This window comes from Carettochelys insculpta, chromosome 1, assembly GCF_033958435.1.
Source record: "Carettochelys insculpta isolate YL-2023 chromosome 1, ASM3395843v1, whole genome shotgun sequence".
NCBI classification, from domain to species: Eukaryota; Metazoa; Chordata; order Testudines; family Carettochelyidae; genus Carettochelys; species Carettochelys insculpta.
Window position 1 is genome coordinate 351500437 of NC_134137.1, and position 24083 is coordinate 351524519.

Consider the following 24083-nt stretch of genomic DNA (forward strand, 5'->3'; position numbering starts at 1 on the left):
AAATGTACACTTCACAGTAACATGGTGTGTGTGTTGCTTTCTATGGAGTGCAGACTAGTATCTTAATGTTCCAGGATGGAGACAGTTATATTTGATATTATAGAAATTAAATAAATTGCAATAGCTCAATTTGTTTGTGCATTAAAACAAGAAGATTATAGCATGCAGACTCTCATGCTGTTGTTTATCAAAATAAACTTACAATTTAGAAATGCATTATTTTTATTAATTCTATAAATTATTTTCTCTTAGTTTTCTCCATCTGGATATAGTGATAGCAGTTGCATCAGCAGTTGTCAAGGCCATGAGGAAACATCAAAAGGTGCCATCTGTACAGCTAGAGGCATTTAGAGTCCTTTTACATTTTATGATCCCTGGTAAGTCATCTAAGGAAAATAGTTGGTATTATACATCAAATGGGAGAATATAAATGTTTTCTGATCTTTCATAAAATATTTTATCATCCATCCCATTTGTATGAGTAATTTTTACTTGAAGATCTGTAAATATATAATCATAAATTTTATGATTGAAATGGGCAGAAATATTACTAAAGGTGGAAGAAAGCTTGGCAGACTTTGAACTACTTGTGGCAAATTTATCACTGCTGAAATTCTATTAACTTCATAAGTGCTGAATTTGGTCTTTTGATGCTTACCTGGATACTATTGCCATGGATCCACTGCCATGACTTTATACCTTAATTATCGTATGTCACGCTGGTGATTTAAAAAAAATAACAAAATGTATTTCAAATTGAGCATAAGAGCTAGAGGTATTGCTTCAGTTCAGTGTCTTTAGAACAGTAACTGTCTTGGATACCAAGCAGTGGGAGCAGTGACTTCAAGATTAGAAACATATTATCCACAGCAAAGAGTTGTGAGGCCAAACTAAATGACTTAGGAAATGCTTTTCAAAGAAACACCTAAGAAGCAATCTGAAGGTAGGGGAAATGTTTGTGCCTTTCATTCTTTAATGTGTAGAAGTGGAAGGCTTGGACAAGGTTAAAAAAGATTTTTGGTTTTTTACGTTAGAATCTTTTTAAATGAATTATATTAAGTCTTGTCTTCTCTGTTTTTGCTGTCACCCTTATTAGACAACTAAAGATCTAGAATGGGAGCTCTATCAATCTTAACTGAATAGGTGAGGGGACTGAATCTTCTGAAGAGAGCATTTCTTGCAGTTTCTTGTTAGGAGTTTCAGTTAAATGAATATTGACAAAAATAGTTTTAAACGGTTTGAGTAAAACGTAGGTTTCTCTGACAAATTCAGCTTTCAGGCTCTTCTTGTCCCTTGCAATATAACATTATTTCTCCAGTCACAAGATTTGATATTCATCTAAAATAAGCAGGAAAATTTCTCCTTTTTTGCTGTTTTTGGGGGGTCTTTGTCCATCATAATGAATTCAAAAAACACATGTATTTTTTTTCCTTTGCATGTTATTGTAGTTGATATTTGAAGATTTACTCATGAAAAAGTTAAGCTATGGCCACACTAGCCCCCTCCTTTCGGAAGGGGCGTGGTAATGAGGGATTTTGGCAGAGGCTAATGAGGTGCTGCCATGATAGCCCCTTCTTCCCATTTGGTTTTGGGAAGATGGTGCTTTCAAAATTGGGATGCTTTCGAAAGGCCCCCAGCTACATGGGCAGCGTGTGTTTTGAAAGTGGCACTTTCAAAGTGTGCACAGCTGCCATTATGCTGAGATGCTGCATATGCATGGCAGTGCCTCATTAGCAGCTTCCGAAATCCCTCATTACCATGCCCCTTCTGAGAGGATGGGGCTAGTGTGGCCACAACCTTAGTGTTTTATAGAAAAAAAGAATCAGTACATTCCTGAGTTGTAAAGAACCTTTTTGTATGATATATATGTACTTTCTGTAGTGCTACTTCACCTTGAGTGCTGATTACTACAAAAAATATTAAATTAATAGGACCATATTCTATGTGTGCACAATTTTCATTGACGTTATCTGTGAATATAATCTTGCTTCTAATCTGGTGCCAAAAGAGGTCTAGAGTTCCAAAATTCCTTTTAAGTGTTTGCCTTCCAAGTAGTATGGGCACTAAGAAACACAGAGCTACATTAAGTATTTAATTTATTGCTAGATTTTTTTTAACTGAAATAAAAAAAAACAAATTCCCCCTTAAAAGGAGTAAAGGGACTTCGAAGTACCCCAGGCACTTCGAAGTACTGGCGGGTGAGCCGTGACTAGATGCGAGCGAGCACCTCTGAGTTTAACACTTCGAAGTTGCCGCAGGAGTGGAATTTCCTTACTGAAGTGCTGCATATGCACTGCAGCACTTCATTAATAAACTCCCAACACCCTACTTACCATCCTCCCTTCAAAGTAGGGAGGTAGTGTAGACACAGCCAATAAGGAACAAACTGTGACAATTAAGTTCTAATACAGTAGACTCTTCTTAGCTCCAGTCACAGGATTGTGAAAACAGTGGGGAAAGCAGAATTAGTCTATCATGGAGTACACGGACTAAAGGTGGCACCTCCTCAGTCCACTCTGGAAATTAGCTTTGGCTAATTTTTGCACCCGTCTCTGATGGTGTCTCTCCTGTCATCCTTTTCCCTTTCAGGCCCCTTTTATTCCAAGAACCACAGCCTCCTGTTTACGATTCAGCCAGACGGATCACCGTACATGTCTCCCCTTTTCCAGGAATCAAATTCCCTCTTGACAAATTGGTTCAGGCAATTTTCCTGTTCACTGCCTCACCAGTGCCACTTCATCAGCAGCTGTTATGAGACGCAGGCTCTTCTCTGCTCTAGGGTCCAGCTCTGACAGCTCAGAGGCCCTCTTGTTTGACATCTTTTCTCTTTCCCCTGAGCCTTACCTACTTTCTGGCTCTTGACTTTTTCTGGGCTTGTTAAACCATGCTTCCCTCCCTCCCAGTGAATAACTCTAGATTTCTAGCCTGAAACCTACCTCCCCTATTCTGCATCTAAGCTTCTAGGTTTTATACAGGTACCCCCACAATTCTCATTTAATCAACTCCTACTCCATGGGTCTCCTTCAGGTGCAGCTTGTACATTAGTTGGACATAAATCACCCTGTCCAGGTCAGTGTGGGGGGTACATGCCATCACAGATCTCATGAGTTATTTGTAAATAGCTTTGCATCAGTTTGATTGCCCTGTTGTTCTAAAAAATATGTTTCTCTGAGGAAATGTTTTCCTGTGTGTTTCAGGTACCATGAAAGAACAGCAGAACTGTTCTACTGGAGTAATGGATGATCCTGACTTGGTGCTTACCTTAAAAGTAATTAAAAACCAGTGTTTGTTGGAGGGGACTCACATGCTAGTGCTTGATGCTTTGAACAGGGTATGGTTAAAATATTTGTCCTAATAAATTTGCTTGGTGTTTTACAGTTGCAATTAGTGTATAACTTTGGCATGAAATTTTCCTGCTGATTTGGTAAACTTTACCTTAGATGACCTCTGATACCATCTGCTTAATTTTTTTTTTCTGGAGTATGACAGATGCTCATGTTTGATGTAGCAATTCCAGCAGGTATTTATTCGAGCATTTAATTTTTGAGATATTCAGTTCATTTGCAATTGTTTATGTAGATATTTTACATGCTAAAGACTGCTTTACATACAATGAATGTCCTGCATAAGCTAGAATTTAATATGCACAAAATCTTCAATTGGTCTCTTAATATGATTGATCTAAAACCTGTCAATAATGAATATGGCTTTCTTGGATTCCAATACAAAAGTGTTTCTCAACCTATGCCATATCAGACAGAACTGCTTGACCCTGTAGCCATTGGGAAGAGCTCAATGATTGCAGCTTCCTGAGAAGAAACGTGGAGATCAAGAGGCATCTGCAAGCAGGTCCCAACAGAATAGAGAAAGAGAAAACAAAATGTTGGGCCACTGGCTGCAGCAAAATAGCAGTTCTTGGACAAAAATGCTGAATTCTATGACACTTTGGATCAATGCCCAGTCCCATATTGTATGGAATCCACAGGTCCGTGATGGAGATGAAATAAGCAGTTCACGCATCTCAGAGAGCAGTATTTCTTAACATTTTTGGGTTAGCAACTCCTTAGAGGAAGTAAAAGTGTTCATTATCCCTTATATTTACTCATAGTAAACAATGTATCAGTGGTAACAATGATAAAACTATATCATTTATTTAACTGTATTTCGAGGAACTGAATGAGAATACTTGACTTCAAAGGGTAAAGCATGCAGAGAGTGGGACTTTTTAAAAACTAATTAATTTTTCAACACCTTGTGATTTCCCATTAATGCATTTTGTGACCTCGGTGGAGGATTACAACCCACTAGCTGAGAAATACAATCTTGGAACTATTGCAAATTCAGGCAGACTTCACTGCATCAGTTTGAGCTTAGGCTAGCAACACACCATGAGGGCTAGAAGTATAGCTTTTTTCAGTGAAAGGATAAGAAAAGGATAAAGAGAGAAAATGTAACTTGCTTGGGGATCATGACCCATATGTTGAGAATCCCTGCAGCAGAGCAACTGGCTGGCACTTTGTCTTCAGGTTAAAAAAGTAAATAAAAGGAAACAGGCTATTTTTGACCATTCTTCCCAAACATGTATTGCGTAACTCAAAAAAGTTGAGATATTTTTGAAGGCTGATGTGCCTGGTAGGTTTAGCTCCTCAGGCATATCTTCTTTCATGTCATAGAGCCCAGATGGTGCTAGAAGGGAAAACATTTTTAACAGCCTTGCATGTTTCTGAGCCACATGCCTTGTGTTTCACAGAGGCTTGTTTTTGATTGTTAATTTTTATTTTTTTGACAATGAGGTGTTTTTTGTTTTATTTTATTTTTGCTCTCCTTATACTCAAAACAGCTGGTCAGTTTTTGCATTAACATTCACAAAAATAATCATCAAGACTAAGCATGGAAGACTTCAGCCTGAATGATGAATAGTGTGAAAAGTTATAAAAGCTGAAACACAGGACATCATATTTGTTCAATTTAATTGTAATTTGTGTGCAGACGTGGTCACCTCAGCCCAGAAAAGATATGTTGACATTGGAAAAAGTTCAGAAAAGGGCAACAAAAATGATTACGGGTATGGAATGGCTGCCATATGTGGCGAGATTAATAAGACTGGGCCTTTTCAGCTTGGAAAAGAGATCACTAAGTTGGGATGTGATAGAGGTATATAAAATCATGGCTGGGGTGGAAGAAGTGAATAAAGAAGAGTTATTTACTCCTTCCCATAATACCAGAACTGGGGATCACCAAATGAAATTAATAGGTAGCAGGTTTAAACAAACAAAATGAAGTATTTCTTTACATAACGCACAGCCAGCCTGCATAACTTGCCAGAGGATTTTGAGAAGTCAGAGACTACAACAGAGTTCAGAAAAGAGCTCAAGAAGTTCATGGGAATACCTCCATCAGTGGCTATTAGCAGTGCCTTTTTGTTTGCTCTCTTCCTCCCCACCCACCACTCTCATGGTAGGAGCCACTGAGGTGCCATTAGCCAGGCTGGACAAAAATGGTGTCCCTTGCCTCCATTAGACAGAAGCTGTGAGTGGGCAAGAGGGGATGGATCACTTGATGATTACCTGTTCTATTAATTCCCTCTGGCAGCTGATATTGGCCACTATCAGAAGACAGGATACTGGGATGGATGGATCTTTTGGTCTGATCCATTATGACCATTCTTATGTTAATGATTGCTCTCATGTCAGCAACAGTTTTATACTTTGTGAGGAAGAAATCCCCACAAGCAACTGTCCTTATCACATTGAATAGCACAGAAAAATATCTGACTTTATTCTGTACTAATTTCTTTTATAGTTTATTGGAAATCCTGGCATTCAGAAATGTGGATTAAAAATACTTTCTTCTGTAGCAGTGTGTTCTGGTGCACTACAAATGTTATCCCAACAAGGAACTACAGACACTGTACTTCACACACTACAGATGTATCCAGATAATCGAGGTATATAGAATATGTTTTGTGACTTACATAGGCTATCACACCATTCATATTTATCTTTACATTATATTAGAAATATACTAAATCTGTCTCTTAATATTATTATCCCTTTTTTTTCTAGAAATACAGTCCTTAGGTTTGAGTCTTCTGGAGTTATTGATTACAAGAAAGAGTTTGTGTATTGCAACTATGCATGTGCTGGCAACGGTTCTGGTTTCTACTTTACGACGATTTAAGGATGCTGTTGAAATACAGATACATGTATGTGATATTTGAGTGTAAAGATGAGAATGAAAGAAAGAAAATAGGAATAGGTTTATTCTTCAAAACAGTTAATACGTACATTTGAAATATGTCACCTTGCACAATGGGATCATGGTCTCTGATAGGGCTCCTAAATCACTACAATAATCCTATAAAGTTGAGTAAGTGAACGCTTAAAATTAAATTGAACTGGTGAGATTCCCGTAGAGATGGATGTCTAAGAAGGCATGGGTTCAGCTCAGTATATGTCCCCATAAGTACAGATGTGTACCTGAACCTACATGATCTGTAAAACTGGAATAGAAATCCCATGATAACCATCTCAGTCATTTTACCATCAGTTTATAAGGTACTCATCACAGTTGTAGCTGAGTACCTTTTACAAAAAAGCCAAACCCAAAAATATGTATCTTCCGGCCCTGTCAGTAGCAAAACTTGAAAGTTATTAATGAGGTTTTTAAAAAAAAAATATGCAAGACCGTGGGTGCTGTTGTACTTCAGAAGGTTATTGTGGGAAAGTTTATTGAGCATATGAGTTTTACATGCTGTTCTGAGTGTGGTGAACATGGTACTCTTATTTTGTCAGGTATTGAGGTCTTTGGCTTTGATCTGGCTCATATATATCTGAGGCTTTTTCTGCTTGTCATCCTTTATTTTTCCAATAGAGCAAAGCCATCATGTGAGGTCACTTTCTTCTGAGTGTCCCACTGTTTCTGTTTCAGCTCAAGCTGAAAATATCATGTACCTGGCTTCTTTCACAAGTGTCTGGCTTTTCCCTTTCAGGTTTAATTTGGTGGCCACTATGGCAACAGGAAAATGAAAAAAATAATGCCTCGGGAGAGAAATTATTTAAATAGTATTTAGTTACACCTGAGTGTTGAACAAAAGCTCCTGTATGTCACTAAGTTTATCCATTTCTAGTCAGTGGGCCCAATTTGTTACCTTAGAGTTGCTGGGTTTTTCTCTTTCATTTCTAGATTTAACTCCAGTATTTTAGAAAACCAGTTTTTCAAACAAAACATTATGGAGTAGATATGTGGGCTGCATGGTGTGAATATGTCAGTGTCTGACAGGAGCGGGGGTGAAAAAAAGTAGCTTAAATTTCTTATAGGTACTGTTGTATCATACCCCACCCATAGGGGCAGAGCAAGAAATTGTAAGGGGGGGGTTGTAATATGGCAGTATCTGTACAGGAATTTAAGTGTGGGGTAGACTGTGAGGGTCTCAGGGCAAGGGACTGTGGGGAGTTCAGGACGGGGAGGGTTGTGGTGGTGAAGGAGTCAGAGCAGGGGACGGGTTTTGAGGAGGGATGCAGGAATCTGGATTGGGGGTGTAAGGAGGGGCTCAGGGCAAGGGACTGGGGGCTCTGGAGCAGTGCAGGGCTGGGGTTTGGAGGGGCAACATTTAAGGAGAGCGGGGGGGCTGAACACTTCACCCCCCAAAGACTCATACTAGGGTGCTGCTTGCTCTTTGCTTTCCTGTCGCTGTCAGGGAGTAAGAGGAAAGCACACGTCTTGGGTCACTCACTATTCTGCCTTCTGTCATTTTCTCCCCTTCCAGCCCCATGTGAGATGAATGTTTCCACTTACTGGGGCAATGTGGAAGTTAAGGTTTTCAGAAAAAGTGGTGTTTCAGTTAAATGCTGGGTCTGAATGTTCTCTCTCTCTCTCTCGAATTTAATTTATAACCGTGGACCTGTTAATGGACTGGTATATACGTACAGTGCAGTAGGGAGATGTGTTCACAGCACATGTGGGCATGCCCAAGCTAGCTTTGATTGACTAGCTCACTACAGACAGCAATGAAGCACATGCAGCAGCATGGGCAAGCTGACCCAAGTACAAGCCCATCCAGGACCCAGGGTACATTCTCAGGCAGCTAATCTCTGCAGTTACCTGGCACCACCACAGTTTCACTGCTGTTATTAGAATGCTAGCTTGATCATTGCTGCTCTGGATATGCTTATGCGTGCCTTAATGAGACCTCTCACTACAGTGTAGAAATACACTAATACTGAATAAAGTTAGATGTTTAGACCTTCTGGTCTGTTCTCATCCATCTTATAGTGTGATTGCATGTCTAAAAACCAAATCAAAAGATGCCAAAAGAATATAAATAATTTACTAATATAATTTTTGTTAACTCTGTAACGTGGTATCTGACTTCCATCTTTGTAAAAGTTGATATTTTTAAATGTACATTTGTTATTGATCACATTAATATGTTATATTTTCAGGGATTTCATATGATCTTGACAATCCTTGACTTGTCACCTTGCTTTGCAAAGCTGCTGATTTATGAATCATTTGAAACAGTCATTTTTTATCAGATGTCTATGTGTTTCACTGAACAAAGAGACCAGCAGGTATCCTCTCTTTCTGTCACTCCACATCCACATATTCTAAAATGTTCTAAAGTTTGCTGCCTGTATTTCAATCATTTGTCTTCCCATTTAGTTTCAAAGCTTGTGCTTTAAATGCTTCGCTAAAATAGCCAACAGTGATGAGTTAAAAAACGTGATGCTGGAGAAAGCATGTGCTGAATACAATAGCATTATGGCTGAATGTTTACTCTTACTGGGAGCTGATGTTAATAAGAAGACAAAGACAAGCTCTTTAATCTATCAGGTTGGTTCCTAATAAAGTATGTCATTGTACTGGCATGAACAATGTCATTTTTGATTATTTTAATCTGTCTGTGCATGTGTGTACCTGCATAAGTGAGATTAGCTATTCCTAAACCTAATTCTCCAGTGTTCTGAGCACCCTGCAGGGGAAGATTTCATAGGTGCTTGGTGAATGGGATACACCAAGTGTTAACCTGGAAGCCAAAGTAACAGCTGGCGTAGCCCAGAAGAGATAGTTTGGGAGGCTACGTGATAAAGCACAGCAAGGATAGGTCTACACAGCAAAATTATTTCAAAATAACTATTCTAGCATCTACACAACACAACAGTTGGCTTATTTCAAAATTGGTGAACCTCATCCTACCAGGAATAGCTCCTATTTCGAAGTAAGCCATAGTGCATCCGATGGCTCTATTTCAAAATAGACTCTGTGTAGACACTGTACGAAATAGCTAAGTACTATTTTGAAATGCATTTGTGTGTGTAGCAGTGTTATTTCAAAAAAATGTTATTTCAGAGTAAGGCTGCTGTGTAGACATACCCTGAGTCTTCCAGAGGCAGGAGGATAAAAAGATGACTCTGAATCCTGGGTATCCCAAGAAGCATCACAACATTAACTTCAGATTGCAGCAAGCAAATCACAAATTATCTGTCATTTTCATTGAACTAACCAGCCACTTGTGTGTACTCATGCCAAAATATGTGTGTTTTGGAGGCTTGCATTACAAGAGTAGGCTGAAGCCCACTAGGGGCCTTGATCAGTTGGTCAGGTCCACTCCCTTATGCAGTTTTGAAAATTACAGCCGTGATGTTTAGGAAACTCTGTGGTACAGTTCATGGTGGGACATTACATTGACCATATGGAGAAATGACAGGTGAAACAACTCTTGTTAAAATTAAAGCTGCTGTTTTACATGTATATTTTATTTGCTTCTTCTGTAATAGGTTTGTGAGAAAGGAAGCAATCCTACGCTGGTGGAACTGCTATTAAATAGTGGTGCTCGAGAGCAGGATGTTCGGAGTGCTTTAGCAGTCAGCATAAAGAAAGGAGATAGCCAAATCATTAGCTTGCTCTTAAGGAAGCTTAGCCTGGATGTAGCCAACAACAGTATATGTCTTGGCGGGTTTTGTATGGGGAGAATTGAACCTTCCTGGCTCATCCCTTTGTTCCCAAATAAAATTACTCCTATAAGAAAGCGAACAAGTAAGTGTTCTTACAATTTGTTATATTAAAGTGTGGTAGACTTTCTTAATGATGTGCAAACCTTCAGAGTTGTAAAATTGAAGCACAGTGTTAGGAGAGTCTGTTTCAGAGATGGTGCAAATCAACATAGGCCTGTTGTTCTGAAATGGCCCCTTTACTTTAAAAATAAAAAAATTAAGTCTTTTATAAACAATTTTATTCCTTATGTATTTACTGAATAACATGTTACTTTATTGGTTTCTTACATATCTTAGATGCAGGTTCTGCATTGGCAAGAATGGTGCTCAGGTATCAAATGAAGAGTTTTTCAGAAGAGAGATCAAAATCAAGTTCTGATGTAACTTTCTCTGAAGATGCAGTGGATAAAGGTGGTGATTGGATATTTGTACCTGAGACATTAGTAGACAGTGTTTTTCGCCTGAGTGATGATTTTGATAGTGAAGGTATGTATACTCTAGCAATTTGACCTCCTTTTAACAATCCTAGAACAGGTCTAGAGTTTGGGAAGAAAATTCAATTTGAAGCATTCTGGAAACAATTGGGACCATATGGAAAAAATTAATAATGTTTTAAGGTAGAAGTCTTCTTATATATAACTGTAGGAAATTTTTATATAAGCCTTTGTCATGGTGAATGTGGAAAACAGTGGTGGGCTGGATGTATGTGTTTTCAAAACACAAAACGAAAGTTCTTAAATTTTAGGTGACCAGATGTCATTCGCCCAAGAGTTCTGAAAGAACTTAAATGTGAAATCGCTGAACTGTTAATTGTGTTTTGTAATTTAAATTAGCTTCTGCACCTATTCACTGGAAGATAGCTAATGTGATGCCAATATTTAAAAAGGGCTCTAAAAGTGATCCTGGTAATTACAGACCAATAAGTCTGATGTCGGTACTGGGCAAATTAGCTGAAACTACAGTAAAGAATAAAATTGTCAGGCAGGCAGACAAACATAATTTGTTCAGGAAAAGTCAATATAGTTTCTGTAAAGGGAAATCTTACTTTACTAATCTATTAGAATTCTTTGAAACAGTCAATAAGCATGTGCACCAGGGGGATACAGTGGATATAGTGTACTTAGATTTCCAGAAAGCCTTTGATAAGGTCCCTCACCAAAGACTCTTAAGTAAAATAAGTTGTCGTGGGATAAGAGGGAAGGTCCTTTCGTGGATTGAAAACTGATTAAAAGAAAGGAAACAAAGGGTAGAAATAAATGGTAAGTTTTCAGAAGGGAGAGAGGGAACTAGGTGTCCCCCAGGGGTCTGTACTGAGACCAGTCCTATTCCACCTATTTATAAATTATCTGGAAAAAATGATAAACACGGTGAGGTGGAAAAATTTGCAAATGATACTAAGCTGCTCAAGATAGTTAAGGACAAGCAGACTGAACAGTTGCAGAAATATCTCACAAAACTAAGTGATTGGGCAACAAAATGGCAAATGCATTTTAATGTTGATAGATGTAAGGTAATGCACATTGGAAAAGGGAATCCTAGCTGTACATACAAAATGATGGGGACTAACTTAGCTATTAGCACTTGAGAGAGATCTTGGAGTCATTGTGAATAGTTCTCTGAAAACATCCACACAATGTGCTGCAGCAGTCAAAAAAGCAAACAGAATGCTGGGAATTATTAAAAAAGGTTTGAAAATTAGACAGAGATTATCTTATTGCCTCCATATAAATCCATGGTGCATTCATATCTTAAATATTGCATACAGATGTGGTCGCCTCATCTCAGAAAATATATCTCGGCACTAGCAAAGGTTCAGAGAAGGGCAACAAAATGATTATGGGGGTTGGAATGGGTGCCACATGAAGAAAGATTAAGAAGCCTGGGACTTCTCATCTTAGAAAAGAGGAGATGAAGGGGGGATGTGATAGATGTATATAAAATCATGAGTGGTGTGGAAAACGTGAGAAAGGAAAAGGTATTTACTTGTTCCCATAACAAAAGAACTAGGGGTCACCTAATGAAATTAATGGATAGCAAGTTTAAAGCTAACAAAAGCAAGTTTTGTTTACACAGTACATCATAGGCCTATGGAACCCCTTGCTAGAGGAGGTTGTGAAAACAAGACTTTTAATGGGGTTCAAAAAGAACTAGATAAATTCATGGAGATTAGGTCCATCAATGAATGAGAGACAGGATATGTAGGAATAGTGTCCCTAGCCTCTGTTTGTCAGAGGTTGGAAATGATGATAAGAGAGGGATTGCTTTGGTGATTACCTGTTTTGTTCACTCCCTCTGGAGCATCATACATTGGCCTCTGTCAGAAGACGGGCTATTGGGCTAGATGGACCTTTGGTGTAACCCAGTGTAGCCGTTTTTATGTTCATTCTGGAATGTGTTAAATTAGTACAGTACATAAAGTCTAATGTAGAGTATGTTAACATTTTGTGTCTACTGAAAGTTAACCCAGCCAGTCAACTCCTGCTATTGTTAACATGCTGGAAATACTACACTACTCTTTGTTGATTCGTATGTTATTTTGTTGAATTTTCTGTTGTCCTATGTCGTTTGTAATAGGGAGTGAAGGCTCATTTAAGATGAAAAAGAAATCCATCTCCATTGCAGTTACTGATCTGTACAAAGATACACCCATGCAAAGATATTCTCCTACTTTGCAAAGGCATTCCAGTTCTCTGGTAAGATAAGAAATTTTATTCATTATGTCACTAAATCCATTGTGGGTTGCCTGGTGGTAAACTATTACATGCTGAATTTCTCTAGTCTGGCACCCTTGGAGCCTGACCAGGTTGAACAAGAGTTTGCTGAACCATGAGAGGTCAATATAGTCAAACAGCATTACCAACACTTCCACTGTTTACTGGGCTCTTGGAAGACATTGAAGGATAAATTAGAGCTAAATAACATCACAGTACAGGGAGAGCCAGGAATGGTGACTATAAATGAACTTTATGGGGCCAAGGGAAACTTGACCACACTTATGATAAACAATCATCCAGCTAACTAAAATCATGCCAGATTATGCAGATATTGCTGGATGCTAGAGTGCCAGACTAGAGAGGTTCAACCTGTAATGATAAAGAATCAGAAATGACAGGTTGTCACCAGTACACCATTTAGTGCCTTATGACACAGTGAAGGGCAGCCATGGCTAGTAAGTCAGCCACATGAGTGGTCCTCCTTTACCTCAGTGAGCTACGAGATTGTTGTAAACTACGAGATTGTTGTAACCAAGACAGTTTCCTAGCATAGGGGTAGTTTTGCTAACTGCATTGTGTGCCTAGAATTTGCAGCATATGCCAACTGAATCATAACAGCACTTTGATTGGATACAGTAGGAGTGCACAGCTCTGACAGTCAATGTTGTTTGCAGTCTGCACACGCCTCACTTCATGTGCTCTTTGTGTGCATGTTATTTTAGTAATACTGGAAGAAAAAACATTAAAAAATCTGAGAGCTCTGCACATGGGCAGAGAGGTAAACAAAATGTCTTGTGGGCCACACATAGAACCGCAATGAGCCACTCAGGGGCCACAGATTGCCCCCTACTATCATAAAGTATTCTACAGCTGTGTGATGCCTGTGCTCCTATATAAAGAGAGTGCTGCCATAAATAGCATTTTTTTAAAATGTTCATGAGCAAATGTTTATGAACTGCCTACGGCAAAAAGTACAAATAAGCCATTCTAACCTAATAAGGGCTAAACTTCAGGTCTGTTGTGCTAATGGTTTTTAAACAGTCATTTTTATGTTGCCAAAGAAGAATAGCATATAAATTTCATTATATTTGAAACTTACTCTTGTTTTGTATCAGCAGATCTTTAAAAATAGCAGGTAAACTACTTTTGTTAGATTTTAAGTTTAAAAATTTCACCTTTTGAACTCGGTGTATGAATGACTTGCAGGTGCTGTAGAGAAAAAAGTTAAGTGTGTTCATACATTTTTAGAGATATACAAATATTTATAAAAGTTTTTTGTTCTCTTTTGGATTTACCAGGGACCTGGTTCAGATTATGAAACATTAGTGAAGCAAAGAAGAAAATTATTATCTTCAGATGACACTCAAAGTAAGTATGATGTAGATATACATAATGTCTTGAGTTTTCTAACACTTTATTGATAATTGTAATCAGTAATCAGTTGAAGGTTTCAAGTGTAATGAACTGTGTAAGCAACATTGGTACTATTACATTTAAGTCTGAAAAACTAGGACTAAGTTTTCCAAAAATATATTTAGAAAATTTACTCCTAATACTTGAATGAAACAGTACAAATATTGCTTATACAGTAAAGGAATATTCTTTTAATCTTTACAAACAATTTGTGTAAGATTATGATGCACTTCATGATCTAAGAACCATTTCTAGAGCCATTTGTATTACGCAGGATGCAAATATCCCTGTACTACCCATAGAGATGTAGGAGAATTTGAATTACAGCTTCTCAAAAGAAATCTTCCTTGGCTCCCTTTAAGCTAATAACTAAGCAGCCATTGCCTTGGGTACAGAGTTAGACCTCAAGTTCTGTGAACTGTAATTGAAAGATAAAAGAGATCATGTTGTTTAATTGTTGTGTGTTTTACTTGTGAAGATGAATGCTTATGCTTTTGTTTTAATAGAAGAGACTCCAAAACTCCAGTCACGTTTAAGACGATCAGACAGTTTGTCTTCACTAATCTCAGAAAAAGAACATATTAAGTCACTAGATCTCTCATCAAATGAGCTGGAGAATATAGATGTCATCAGTCAGAACTGCTGCTTAGCTGGTCACTTGGAACATCTTGAGAAACTGGAGCTGTATCAAAATGCACTTATGAGCATTCCAGAACAACTGTGTGAAGTATGTCATTTTATGTAATATGTAATGCAAAAAAATTATCCATTCTTTTTAAGATCGAAGATCAGGTTGTCATCATTGTGCCTACATATGTATATTCACGTGCCTAATTTGCATTTGCATAATTTTAATGAAATAATTGAATGTGCCTTTAGCCTGTTAGGGTATGTGTACACAGCAGCCTTACTCCAAAATAAGCTATTCTGGAAAAGTTTATTTCGAAATAAGGCTGCTACACACACAGGCTGCATCTACACTACGAGATAATATTGATTTTAAGTCAGTTTGCCTGATTTTTCCAAGTGCCTGTCCTCACTGTAAATTCCATTAGCTCGATTTATGGAGCACTAAAATTGACATACTATCAAAATCCTAATATCTTAGTAACTTGATGGGTGTAGCAGTTAGTTCAAATTTAAAATTCCTAATGAAGGGTAGGGAAGATGTGGGCATGTCTTTAAATCAAATTCATTAACCTCGAGACATGTCCCGTATGTGCCCCACAGTTCTCCGCTTTGGCCTCTTCCATCTCCACTGCTCTCAGGTGCAGAGGAATTAGGCAACAGAAAGACAGTTGCAGTTTGTCACCTGGAAGCCCGTGGTTGTAGTGTCATAAGAGGCTGAAAAATCTTCTCTCTTTTTGTTTGCTAGTAGCGTGGCCGTGGGGTCTGTGGTTCTGTGTGTACCCCTGCTAGCCGCCTTTTTTTTCCTGCACTGCCTACTGCCAGCCGTTTCCTCCCTACCCCCACACCTTGTGTCAGCTAGGCTGTGAGTTGGGGTCGTGCTTGTCTGATAGGATGAGAAACTTTTTTTTCCAGCCGTTTACATATTGTCCTACCAACCCACATCCCTCCCTTCCCTCTTCAAGAGTCGCCATGCGTTCTGGAACTTTCCCTCGCCCACATCACATGGCAGCTAAGCTGTGGGTGGGGGTCGTGCTTGGATGAGAAACTTCTTTTCAGCCGCTTACATTTTGTCCTGACCTCCACATCTCCTCCTTTCCCCTGCCTCCGGAGGTGCCACGCTGTCTGGAACTTTCCCGTGCCCAGCTACATCATGTAGCTTGACCCTCAAAGCAATAAAAGGATGTGCTGTGCAAGGTGCCAGGCAGCTTGTGACCAATGAGGGTCATGATTTTCAGGGGCTGGCTGTAGCTGGGAGTCTTTTAGCCACATGGGGGATGTCTCCCTCGGCATGTTGGAGTTGAAAGTTTTATTCTCTTTATATTTGTATTTTAGGTTTAATAAACTAGCAATGTAAGGTAACATTAATACATTTAATATTTTATTTATTAAGTTCTTTAATTGAACATATGCCTCTTTGATTTAAAGTTTAGTGAGTTTACTAAGTAAAGAGAGAGAGTATTGGTATTGTGTATATGTTAATGAGATCAGAGGAATGTTGGAGGCTGAAGTCTTAATTCTTTGATTTACAATGACTTTTGCTTTGTCCAATATGAAATACTGTGGCACGGTGCTTTTCTTCAGAAGTCTTTGTAAAAATTGTGTTTACGTGTGCAAGTGGTGTGTCTGTGTCGAGATAAAGAGTGCAAAGGTTATCCTCAGAGCCAAATGGCCAAGAAAGGAGGGGCGAAGCTTGGGTGAAGACAGACTTAACGATGTCAGAAGAGCCATCAGTACAAGTGATCAGATTGGCAGATTGACGACTCTGAAGCTTGGAGCAGGCATCCCTAAAGACAATTGATTACAGGATGAGCCTTTCGGAGGTGTTTTGGGAATGATATCAAAAAGATAACACACCAGTTACAGACTGATACAGCAGAATCCATAGACTTCAACAGAGAGAAAGGTTATAAAAGCAGGGTGCTTTGCCATGGGATTTTGGGTTCATCTTGCCACCAACTCCAAGAGAGCATCAGATGACAACCGACAAGGCCCTGCTTCCCCCTCTGTGATCAATCTAGCTGGCCACTAGATTGATCCACGCTCTGAATTGGTAACTATAACATCATGTGGTGGGACTGTGTGTGTATGGTGTACGTGTGTGTGAATGACTAAAAAGCATATGCTACTGTTGTATTCTCAATAAGTGTGTGGCATACTGCCTTTTACTCTGTAAAAGATTTTGTGTGCTTCGTTTAAGCATAAAGTGCGGACACAACTTTAAGTCAATAGAAGAAAATACTTTTCCACTAGCATAGCTGTCCTCTCAGACCAAATTTTTTGTGTGGGCTTTATCCAGAGGCCGAAGGGGCTGACTTTGTTCGGGGATCTTGTAGCCACCCAGAGCCATAACTGTTTCAGTGATTCATTCGAGTTTCAGTGTAGCAACGGTGTCCACTTAAACATATTCTTCCCCTAAGGGTCTTGTCTGGAAGAAGGCCTAAATCCAGATTCAGGTGCAAAGATAATCAAAAGGTCTCCCTGTGCAGTCATGATTTTTGGGGCTGTCAAAAGTCTGCTGTCTTTTAGCTGCCCTGAGTCATTACTGACGATTCATTCGAGTTTACGTAGCACCTGTGTCTACTTAGGATCCTCTTTTCCAGGAGGTCTAAATCCATATCCAAGGCCAAAGTTTATCAAAGCCTAGTATGCTGATCATAGGGGCAGGTGGTGAGTCTCACTGGGTGGTCACAGTTTTTGGGGCTGTCAAACATCCACTGTCTTTTAGCTGTCCTGAGCCATTACTGATTCATTCAAGTTTCAGTGTAGCACCCTGTCTACTTAAACATATTCTTCTTTGCCAGTAGGCCTAAATCCAGAACCAAACTCTCAAAGATCCAGTGCTTTTTCATCCTGTTTTCAAAAACCTGTTGGTTAGGACAGGTTTACTACTCCTCCTTTATAAAAAGCACATCTCTTATAAAGGCAAGCCTTACCCCTGTCTGGAAAAATGGATGTTTGTTTAACGTGATGGGGAAAACAAGCAGTGTAGAAGTGGTTCTGCCAGCAAAATCCGCCTTTGTCGGCAGCCCCTTATTCCTGGAAAAAATTGGGGATAAGGGGCTGCCAACAAAGGGGGTGTTTGCTGGCAGAACAATATCTACGCTGCTTGTTTTCTGCTGTGAATATGCAAATTAGCTGCGTGAATATGCAAATGAGTAACCATTTGCATTTTGAGGCTGCTTATTTGCATCAAGCTGCCAGCACTAAAGCTGAGTGTAGCCCTAGCCATACAGCCTATTTCAAAATAGAGTCATTGGACACACTGTTTATTTTGAAATAGGCCCTATACCCTGCTTTAACAGCCCCTATTTCAAAATCAGCACTGTTGCTCATAGAATGAGATTTACCAATTTCAAAGTAAGGCAACTGCTGTTTCAAAATTATTTCAAAATATCAGTTGCATTGCATAGACACTAGTGTAGTTATTTTGAAATAATGGCTGCTATTTTGAGATAACTCTGGTGTGTAGACCTACTCTTTGTTGTGCAGACATGCTCAGGGAGTGTTTGTCAAATACTTGCTCCGGAGAGTCAGATTGGGAAGTATATGATACAGATAGCTACATGATTGCATTATGAAAATGAAAATTCATAGAACTCTGCATATGCTACTTGTATGCTAAAGGCTTTACGTAATTGTATGAGTTAGTTTTGTTACAGCATGCTTACACATTATCTTTATTTCCTGAAATAATAATTTGTAATACATTATGACAATTACCATTTTATCGTATTTTACTTGTTAGGATAAATAAAATAAATATGAAATAATTGCCTAAAATATTAATTTAATTTAAAAATTAGATTAATTATATTTATGTTTGTAATTTTTAAAAAGAAATCCTCATTTTCTTTCAGACTCTGAAATGTTTGGCTTATTTGGATTTGCACAGTAACCGGTTTACATCCTTTCCTACTTATTTACTGAAAATGAATTATATTGCAAATCTCGATATGTCTCGGAATGACATTGGCCCTTCCTTATCTTTGGATCCACATACCAAATGCCCAACACTAAAGCAGCTTAATCTATCATACAATCAACTGTCATGCATTCCTGAATTTCTTGCGGATGTTGCAGAAAACCTGGAACAACTAATACTGGAAGGGTAAGAATAGTGCCAGTTTATTTGATTACTGTTGAAAAAATGGCAGGAAATCCTGAGTTTATTTCATCCAGAATAATCAGTGTCAAGTAATTTAAATTATTTTCTGATCAAAAATTTGTTTATAGTGACTTTTAAAACTTTGTAAATGATTATATGGTTCCATTGTTGCACACTAGCATTTCTAGATACCTTGTTGGCTACGTCTACACGTGAAGCCTACATCGAAATAGCTTATTTAGCAACATCGAAATAGGCTATTTCGATGAGTAACGTCTACACGTCTTCCAGGGCTGGCAACGTCGATGTTCAACTTCGACGTTGTGCGGCACCACATTGAAATAGGCGCTGCGAGGGAACGTCTACATGCCAAAGTAGCACACATCGAAATAAGGGTGCCAGGCACAGCTGCAGACAGGGTCACAGGGCGGACTCAACAGCAAGCCGCTCCCTTAAAGGGCCCCTCCCAGACACAGTTGCACTAAACAACACAAGATACACAGAGCTGACAACTGGTTGCAGACCCTGTGCCTGCAGCATGGATCCCCATCTGCAGCAGCAGCAGCCAGAAGCCCTGGGCTAAGGGCTGCTGCACACGGTGACCATAGAGCCCCGCAGGGGCTGGAGAGAGAGCGTCTCTCAACCCCTCAGCTGATGGTCGCCATGGCGGACCCCGCTATTTCAAAGTTGCGGGACACGCAACGACTACATGGTCCCTACTTCGACTTTGAACGTCAAAGTAGGGCGCTATTCCTATCCCCTCATGGGGTTAGCGACTTCGACGTCTCGCCGCCTAACGTCGAAGTTAACTTTGAAATAGCGCCCGGCGCATGTAGCTGTGACGGGCGCTATTTCAAAGTTAGTGCCGCTACTTCGAAGTAGCGTGCACGTGTAGACACGGCTGTTATGAGTTAGCCAGATCTGGGAGATTTGGTAGTATGCTGGAACTAGTGTAAGGAATTTGTTGAAGATGTTATAGTAATCATTTTGCCTGCATGTTTCACTGTACATCAGCCAAATCTTCTGTGTTGTTTTAGTTATGTACTTACAGAGATATAATCAAATAACTCTGTCTATATGTAAGAGTGTCAACAATGCATCATTTGATGTGTGAGTCGCCACATTTTACTTAAGAGTGTGACTAGTTTTCACAGAAAATACTTTTTTAAGGCTTGTTTCTGATTTGAAATAATTCAGATAATGCCATGATCATGTTTGGAGGAAGCAGTATTATTGATATTGTCTGTCATTTACTGAATTTTCATACATTTCCAATAATTTCTTTTAATTTAAATGAAAATTTACTTTTTTTTCTCTTCAAGAAGAAAAGATGGCAAATAAATGCATAAATAAATAACTTGAATGTCTTGAATTAAATTTATAAAAGCAAGGATGTATAGAATTGGGTTTCCATTCCATGCTTTTCTTCATTTTTATTATTTTTAACTTAGCTGAGTTGATGCTTCAAATGCTATCATTGTGGAGAGGTTTTTGCTATTCCTCTCATTTCCAAATATCTCTAAAATCTTAGCTTATATTTCACACAGAAAATCCTTTAACTTTCTCTTTGTTTCTGTTGTTCATTCTTCTAGCAGACATGCATTGTAACATGATACATTGTTGTCTGTCTATGCCAAAAGATGGAGGGGAGACATTTGATATGGGTTTAACCAGTCCACAACTTTCTTTTTAGTTGTGTGGGACTACCTGGCAGATAATGTGTACGGTGCAGGTGACCCTTCCCTGAGTACCTTACTAGCTCCCTCCCTTTTCCACCCAGATTTCTCCGGCAAATTAAGTGTCAGAACCTAACCAATCCGAACCCTTCCTAGGAGGAGTAAGGTGGACTATAGTGTCGGGGAGTTGGCTTCACACCATACCATTCATAGGAGCCCCCACCTGCTTCCATTTCACTTGTTTGCCTCTCCTTAAATCCTTTATTCAAAATATTTGCTGGTTCCTTTGTCTTTTTTTTTTTTATTGGAGTACCTGCACCTGGACCATCTGCTATGCACTTAAATAATGAGTTGCAAGATATGGCCCAGCATGTTATGCATGAACAGGGCACACCTGAACCTCCTATGAGGAAGGCAAAAAACCCCAACTTCACCATGGCAAATGTGGTGGAAAGGGAAAAAAATTTTTCCAGCTCCTCTCAATGGGGCAGCTAGATTAATGCCCACAGCAGATATAGCCATTAATTTGAGGCTAATCTATACGTACCAGATGATTGACCACGGGAAGTTTGATCTTCTGGAGTTCGATTTGGCCGCATGTTTTGAGGTGCAGCAAAATCGACCTCTCTGGGCTCGGTCATGGAACCCTGTACTCTGCGCTGTTGTGTGGAGTAAGGAAGATTGGCGTGAGCCTGAAGAGACCTAGACTACACTAGGTAAGAAAGTAGATTCTGATACATTGATTCTAGCTACACTAATGGCGTTGCTAGAATTGCATATTGGAATCGACTTGTTACCCTAGTATAGATCTAGCCTTGTTATATTTACCACCAAAATGGGGAGAGAAGGTGGGGGCTGCCAACCCTGCTCCATGAATCAGGAGGGAGGGTCTTGGCAGACTGACCTTTTAAAGACCCTCATTCCTGAGGTGATGTGTCAGACACCAGGCTGGCTCCTTTTCCAACTCTTTTACACCTTCCTCTCCTCCCTTCACGCCATCAAGAAATGCTCTCTTCTTCCAGCCAGCTGGACAAACAACTCTCCAGCTTAAGATTCAGAGTGATGAATCTTAGAACTTTCTGTATTCTTCTTGTCTTTCCATGTCCTGTAGAATTCGATTATATATTTCTTTTAAAATTGACAGGTGCTTTTAGGTTGCCGTTCTGCAAACATGCATGCTACTTCTTGAAGGGCTCAAGCTAAAGGACAGTTTGACTGCAGTGTTGGTGTTAGGGCTTGGGCTGATCCTAGTCGTTAGGACCCTGTGAAGTCAGAGGGTCCCAGAACTCAGGCTGCAAACAGAAGCCTGAATGTCTATGTTGCAGCCATTTAGCCTGAGTGTCGGCCAGCAACAAGTTTTAATTACAGGGTAGACATATCTTTACTTTGTCATACGTGTACTTGAAGGATTGGATGTTACTGTGTAAATCAGCAGTTGATTATGTGCATTCTAACATTTGATTATAAGTGGTGTTGGCATTGATCATAGAGGTATTCACGCTGTGAATTTTAGACAAATATCAATCCTGATTCATCTGTTCGTACTCGAGTAAAAGTTCTTTCAGTTTCTTTTTGCATAATAAGGACAGCAAAATCAAGTCTATAGCTTTCCATTATTTTAGAAAGAAGTTTTGTATAACACCTGTAATATTTTTTCCCTTTATTTTAGAAACAAAATTTCAGCTATATGTTCACCGATGTGCTTGAAAGAAATGAAAGTTTTAAATATTAGTAAGAACAACATTTCATCTGTGGCTGTTAATTTGCTCAAGGAGTGCACAAAATTGGAGACATTCAGTGCCAGGATGAATTTACTTGGTAAGTAGCTTAGGAATTGCTAATGAAGGAAGTTGAGATGATACATGCCGTAGTCCAGGTAGAGACAAGGCAAAGCAGAACAGTTACTGTAAAGACTATTTGAAAAACAGTAAGATCTAATATACGATATTAGCCTCCTAAACGTTTTTCAACAGTTATCTTACCACACTATATCTATTAGCCAGAGTTTGGCATAACACTTGTCGCTTGTATGCTTCCCATAGAAAATAATTGTTGCATTTGGGTACTATGGTGTGGTAATTATTTACATTAACTTGAATCTGATTCTTCTCTCATGCCAGTTTTACAGCAGTATAACTTCATTTATTTAAATTTACACTGGTTTCAGTGAGATGAGAGCTAGCCTTTTAGTGCCTGATTGATTATATTTTTACTGGTACTGTGTTCTGACTAAGCAATGCATAGTATGATTCAGGGGCTTAACACATTTTATACAACAACAAAAACTAATTTGAAAAAATTTAATAAATGAATCACTTCTGAAGAATTCTCTGAAGCTCTTAAATTATTAGTAGTATTTCTTACTTGTCTTTCCCACATACAGAAATTTTTATTTTGCACATGTTGATAATCTAGTTTCTCTGCCTTTTAGAAGGTAGCTGTTTAGTCTGGAGTATCATCAAAAATGTAAATAACACTTCAGTATTGGATGTCAGTATGAAATTAAATATAGTGTCTTATAAAAGTAAAAACTATAGAAATATTTGGGTAAAACAGGTATTTAAATACTGCTCTAAACTCTTCAAATTGGGAATTCAGTGTACAAATAGGAATTCCTGAAGAAGGAAAACCAAATACTGCCTTTGGGAGCTCACCTCAACACTTGGATATTTAAATGGCTTTTCACTTTTCTAAATGCCAATTTGAGTGCCAAAAAGAGAATCAGATACAGGTGTTTGGAAACTAATCTCACACTCTATCGCCAATTTTAGAAAATGTCAGCTTTATAAAATAACGTTAAAAGAGCCAAAAAAATGATGTCTGAAGGAAATAATTCAATTTCTTTTCTGTTTTAGATAGCATACCTGACATGTCGTCTAGCATAACAAGTTTAAAATTATCTCAAAATAATTTTGCCAGTATACCAGAAGCTATTCTTCTTCTTCCACAGTAAGTTATTTCACTTGTTAAGGCCAATGTCAGGTTCTCACTGAAGAAGAACCGGGTGGATTGATCATTTTTAAGCATAAAATATGGCATGTTTCAGCAAATCATCCTAAAAAGGCTAACTCTAAGATTCAGTGACCATTAACTCGAGCCAGAGTAGGTCATTTTTTATTCAGTAAATGGAGAAAGCCTTAATTCTCTAGAAAGTTCCAAACTCCGAGGTTCTCCATTTGTAACTAAAAAGTAATATTTTTAGGAATACTGAAGTGGCCCGTTTTTTGCTCCAGAGCTAAAACCAATTTTTTTTTCAGATGCAAAGAAAGTAAAAAAGATGTTGGCAATTTCTCTTTTCATGAAGTCTTGCAATTTCATCCTTTTGCACAAGGCAACTGAGTCCGGTTGCTCTGTTCCCAAATATCTATAATAAGTTCCTCCCCAAAGTAACACCATATAACACTGCATATGCACCTAGCTCGAATTGGGCTAAAGCTGCACTTGTCACAGATTGTTCCGTTCCCTCAAAACACATTGTTCGTGTGAACACTAACCCTATTAAGTTTGCTACAGCAATGTTAATCTTAGCACAGCATACCAAGTGCATCAT

The 24083-nt window shown here is 38.8% G+C and overlaps 1 protein-coding gene across 2 annotated transcripts in view; it reads left to right on the plus strand.

The window, feature by feature from the left end:
- Positions 1–24083, plus strand: part of LRRK2 (leucine rich repeat kinase 2) — a 120247-nt gene that overhangs the window by 41887 nt on the left and 54277 nt on the right. For both annotated transcript variants that reach the window (XM_075016297.1, XM_075016306.1), the window contains 14 exons: positions 253–377; positions 3198–3331; positions 5803–5947; positions 6066–6205; positions 8445–8573; positions 8665–8835; positions 9780–10038; positions 10293–10481; positions 12570–12688; positions 14008–14077; positions 14629–14849; positions 18610–18860; positions 22203–22351; positions 23389–23482. In XM_075016297.1, coding sequence (XP_074872398.1) covers positions 253–377; positions 3198–3331; positions 5803–5947; positions 6066–6205; positions 8445–8573; positions 8665–8835; positions 9780–10038; positions 10293–10481; positions 12570–12688; positions 14008–14077; positions 14629–14849; positions 18610–18860; positions 22203–22351; positions 23389–23482 — 2196 coding nt within the window. The remainder of the gene's footprint in view (positions 1–252; positions 378–3197; positions 3332–5802; positions 5948–6065; positions 6206–8444; positions 8574–8664; positions 8836–9779; positions 10039–10292; positions 10482–12569; positions 12689–14007; positions 14078–14628; positions 14850–18609; positions 18861–22202; positions 22352–23388; positions 23483–24083) is intronic.